General features: G+C 44.7%; 1 protein-coding gene across 1 annotated transcript; it reads right to left on the minus strand.

Moving 5' to 3' along the window:
* Nucleotides 1–200: 200 nt before the first annotated feature.
* On the minus strand, nucleotides 201–3,273 carry LOC146759785 (myosin-binding protein C, slow-type-like). Its single transcript, XM_085509308.1, has 3 exons — nucleotides 2,949–3,273; nucleotides 933–1,092; nucleotides 201–308 (listed from the first exon to the last, which is right to left on the minus strand). The coding sequence occupies exons 1-2, from the start codon at nucleotides 3,265–3,267 to the stop codon at nucleotides 1,019–1,021; spliced, it is 393 nt and encodes a 130-aa protein (XP_085365434.1). The 5' UTR covers nucleotides 3,268–3,273; the 3' UTR covers nucleotides 201–308; nucleotides 933–1,018.
* Nucleotides 3,274–4,783: the final 1,510 nt, after the last annotated feature.

The following is a 4,783-nucleotide window of genomic DNA, read 5'->3' on the forward strand; positions in this document are numbered from 1 at the left end:
CTGTTTTACTTAGCAAAAGTAAATTCCAAAAGAGAAGCTGGATATTTTGTGGGCAGAAAGGTAGGTAGGTAGGAGTTTTTATTTCTGTGAAAGGTCCTGGTGGTGTTTAACTTCCTTGACATTAAATCAAAGGATGTTAGCTCGTTTATAACATAAGATAATTTAATCAAAATCGTCATCAGAAGCATAATTACCTTTAACTGTAAGATGGACACAAGATTCACGAGATTCTGCCTTTTCTGCTACAGATTTTATTTCTGCTGCATCCTTGACTTGGACACGTGTGCAAGTAAGCGAGTAGCTCTTTCCTGAAGCAGAGAACCACAGAGTCACTAAGGCTGGAAAAGACCACTAAGGTCATCTAGTCCAACCTCCAGCTCGTCCCTACCAAACTGGGCTCTTGAGAGCAACCCCACAACTACACTTTGCTTCCTTGAGCAAAGAGCTCTGAGGCACATGGCCAGGCTGAGCATCATCCATCTGGTTTCACAGCATCACTGCCTGTTCTCTCATGTCAATTAAACCACCCATTCCCCCACGTCCACATCCCCACCAAAGTGTAATCTAAACATGGCTTCTACAAGGACTGACCAAATGTGGCTGTCGTCACCTTCAAAGTACCTGATACAGAAGGATCACACTCACTGTCAGACAAAACCTCTTTGGAGAGGTGAACTGACTGCCCTGTTCACCCCCACTTTGGAAATAACTGCACTCATTTCCTACCTGCTCCCAGCAGTGTGGGATGGTGGGATAGCATCACACTTCCCACACTAAGCATCCCACCATGTCACTTGTTCCACCCTAACCTCAGTCCCAAAACAAAAGGGGAACTCCCTTCTGAACCTTCTTCACTTCATTTCAGATGTCTTATATGCTTGATCTCCAACCCACCCCCCACTCAGGAGAAAGATCCCCCTCTTACACCCTACCATCTTGCCGCATTCTGATGTTGTCATCAGCCTTCAGCTTGTTGTCATCTTTGTACCACTGGCTCTGAACCTCATCGTGTGAAATCTCAGACAAAAGATGCACTCCCATATTCATTCACTTCCACATCTTCCAGTGGTTTAACAATCTTGATATCTCCAGCTGTGAAACAGTAGAGATATATTTGTCAGGATATTTCCAGAACTGAGTGCAGCATCTTTTCCTTACACATATTTGCATAGAAAATAAGTAGGATTATGTTTTATTCTAAACCATCATCCATTCCTGAGTCATTTCTCTCTTCAACACAGTCAATGCATTATTGCCCTTGAACTTAAAGATAGACTTACTAGCTACAATGGAGCTCCCTGCAAACAGTTTTCATGGAAACCAGAATCTCATTTATTCTAAAACCTTTCAAGCAAAATTAAGGGTAGAAAAACAATAGAACTGACTGAATCTTTAAGGTCATTTAGTTCCAGTCCCCCTGCTATAGGCAGGGACACCTCCCTCCACACCAACTCTTCTCCTCAGGGTCAAGGCTTCTCTCAAATCATTCTCCTCTAAGCCTGTGCCTGTGCTTGGGATTGCCCTGACCCAGGTGCAGGGCCTTGTACTTGGCCACACTCAAGTTCATGAGGCTGCCAAGGGCCCACCTCTCCAGCCTGTCCAGGTCCCTCTGGGTAGCATCCCTTCCCTCTAGCACATCAACAGCACCGCTCAGCTTGGTGTCATCTGCAAACTTGCTGAGGCTGCATTTGATTCCACTGTCCATGTTGCCTACAAAAATGTTAAATAACACTGGTCCCAACACCACCCTCCACCTGGACACTGAGCTATTGACTGCTGCTCTCTGAGTGTGACCATCCAGACAGTTCCCTATCCTGCAACTGGTCCATCCATCAAAACCATTTTTCTCCAGTTTGGTGACCAGGATGTCATGCAGGACGGGATCAAATGCTCTGCACAAGTCCAAGTAGATGATGTCAGTTGCTCTCCCATTATCCACTGATGCTGTTACTCCATCATGAAAGGCCACCAAGTTTGTCAGGCATGGCTTGAATTTTAGGAAGCCATACTGGTTACCACCAATTACCTCATCTTTATTTTCCAAACTATGCCAAGGAGAACTAGACAGAACTCTACAATGTCGCGTCACTACAAACCTGTCTGAATCATTGGCTTCTCTGCATGCTCATCACTAGTCTCTCCTTACCTTGTGTGCCCACAATGTATGGGGAATGTCAGCCACAAATCTTACCTAGGGGACATCTTTGCTTCAAAGTCCCTTGAACATCACACAATCCCTTTTAACTCTCCAGGTCTGCACTTCTTTATGTCAGAATCAGACCATATTTCTGTGCTGCTATTTCCCTTTCCTTCTGAAGGGCCTGGATACAACTTGGATTAACCTCAGGAGCAGAGTTCCTGCATAAAACAGCCAGTACTGAAACAGCAACCCAACCTGGTTGCAGACTGAGAGAGAAAATGAGAGTTCACCGCCTGTGAATAATGATACTTCTCTTATTTCCCTGGGAAGTAATGTCCACTTTTTTACTTTGACGGAGCTCCTTCCCATCCTAGAAGGGAAAATATCAAGTCAAATCTACATTAGTCCTTCCATCTCTGCACTGGGCAAAGGCAGCCTTCAGATCTATGCCTAATTCACCCAATTCCGTAGAATTAATGGAACTGTACTTACTGGAACATATGCTGAAGCTTAAGCACAGTGCAGTGTTTTCAACATGTAGGAATGGCTATAGAACATGCATAAATTCTGGCTGACCTATGACAGCTTAAAGCACTGCAGAGGACTGTTAACAAGCCCGTTTGGACATCACCTTGAATAAATGACGTTATCCCCAAGTAAGGGAAGGAACACCTGAGCACCGGGGAGGTACACAAAGGGCCAGAGCAAATTCTCACACTGTCAGGTGCAAAGAAAACTGAGATTTCACCCTAAAACCAAGTTCACAACAAGGCTACAAAATCCTGGCTGAGAATTTCTGAATGCTCACCAGTTGTTTCCAGCTCGAAGGTCATCTTCTGGCCAGCAGCCTCACAGATGTATTCTCCAGCATCTTTCTTCTCCAGCTGCTCCACAACCAGACGCCGTGTTTTGCCCACAGATTCCATTCTGAACTTTCTGGAGGAGGCTAGCAGTCTTCCATCCTTGTACCATTTTACTTCGGTTGGATCCTGTGCTACTTCACAGCTGAGGGAGGCACTTGCTGCCAGGGCAGCACTCACCTCTTTCTGCACCTGCTCCTGGTTTATAAACACAGGTTTTGGCTCTGAGGGAAAAAAAGAAAAACAGAAGGACTGAAATGAGACCATCTTGCAGGTTTGTATGTACAGGTTGGAACAGGTTTAGGTTACCACTTGTGCCCAAACTAATAGCCTTCACTAGAGAATATCAGCTCTTCTGTTGAAACAAAGTGTCAAATCTAGGCAAGAAAGAACCTAGGAACTGAAGGAACCAAGAGGGTCCTTGAACACCAGTCCCATGGTTGCATGTCACTATGCAAACATATTGAACCCAAAAGAACATCTGTCCTGCAGGCAACCAAAACCTGAGTTCCTTTTACTTAAGACCCACTGTAAAACATCAAAACACATAAATGTGTGATAGTCAAACCACTGGCTGCCTTTTCATGACCCAGAACAGTACTCCTGGCTTCCTGAACAGACTCCTCATGGCCTCTACCATTGCCACAACTGTGACTGTCAAAGGCACAAAGGAAATATGCTCACCAACGCAGTCCTTTGTTCTTTGTGTGTGATTTCCAGATATCTATTTTACTTTGAGCTCTGGGAATAGTCAGCTCTACCAGGTCTCTTACTGTGAGTAGCAGACTCACCTATCCAGATGCAGCCTCCAACATAAAGGCATAGTAAAAAGGCAGTGTACTACTAGGAGAAGTTCCTGCTTCTCCTGCCATGAAAGGCTGCACGTACAACATGCACTCCAGCCTCACTGCACATACTTATCTTAGTCAAATGTTTCTGTGAACAGGAATTACAGTTTGGGATCTCAGGCACAGGAGAGATTTGAATAATATCTTGAATATTGCTTCCACTGTACATATATCAGTAATTATTATTCTACAGACAGACTGAAACAGGTCTTTGTGCCATACTAAAACCAAATACTTTCTACAAACCCAGGCAATCAAGTCTAGGGAAAAAACCTCAGCACAGACTACTGCAACTGGATCACTGTATAATAGAAACTAGATTTTACTTTACTGTTCTCTGCTGTATTTCAGACAACACCTGTCTTACCTGTGACATGAATCTTGAAGGTGAGTTTCTGGCCAGCAGCCTCGCAGCTGTACTCCCCTGCATCTTTCTTCTCCACCTGGCTCACCACCAGCCGACGCTGTTTGCCCTCTGACTCCACCTTGAACTTCTTGCTCGAGGTGATCAGTTTCCCCTCCTTGTACCACTTCACCTCCGTCTTCTCCTGGGCCACCTCGCAGCTCAGCGTGGCATTTTCTGTTGGTGCAGCCTTCACCTCCTTCTGCACCTTCTGCTTGTTGATAAAGGCATCCTCTGCTCCTGGAACTGGAAAACATTGGGTAAAATAGACATTAGATATGAACAGCTTGTGACTGGAAGATATTTAAAGTTGCTTCTGTGTCGTATTGGGCCATTTCCTGGAGCAACACTGCTTCACAGTGTTTATCACACATTATAAAGCATCCTCAGCACAGTCCATATGGTCATCCCATCCCTCTGGGTAGTCTTTACTATCAGCTGGGACTCTTTATTTTCAGATTTCTTCGAATGAAGACAATGACAGATCTATATATATAGATATATATATACCACACCTACACCCCCACAATCT

Source organism: Coturnix japonica, chromosome 9, assembly GCF_054131305.1.
Source record: "Coturnix japonica strain WE chromosome 9, WE-NBRP24, whole genome shotgun sequence".
In the NCBI taxonomy this organism is placed as follows: domain Eukaryota; kingdom Metazoa; phylum Chordata; class Aves; order Galliformes; family Phasianidae; genus Coturnix; species Coturnix japonica.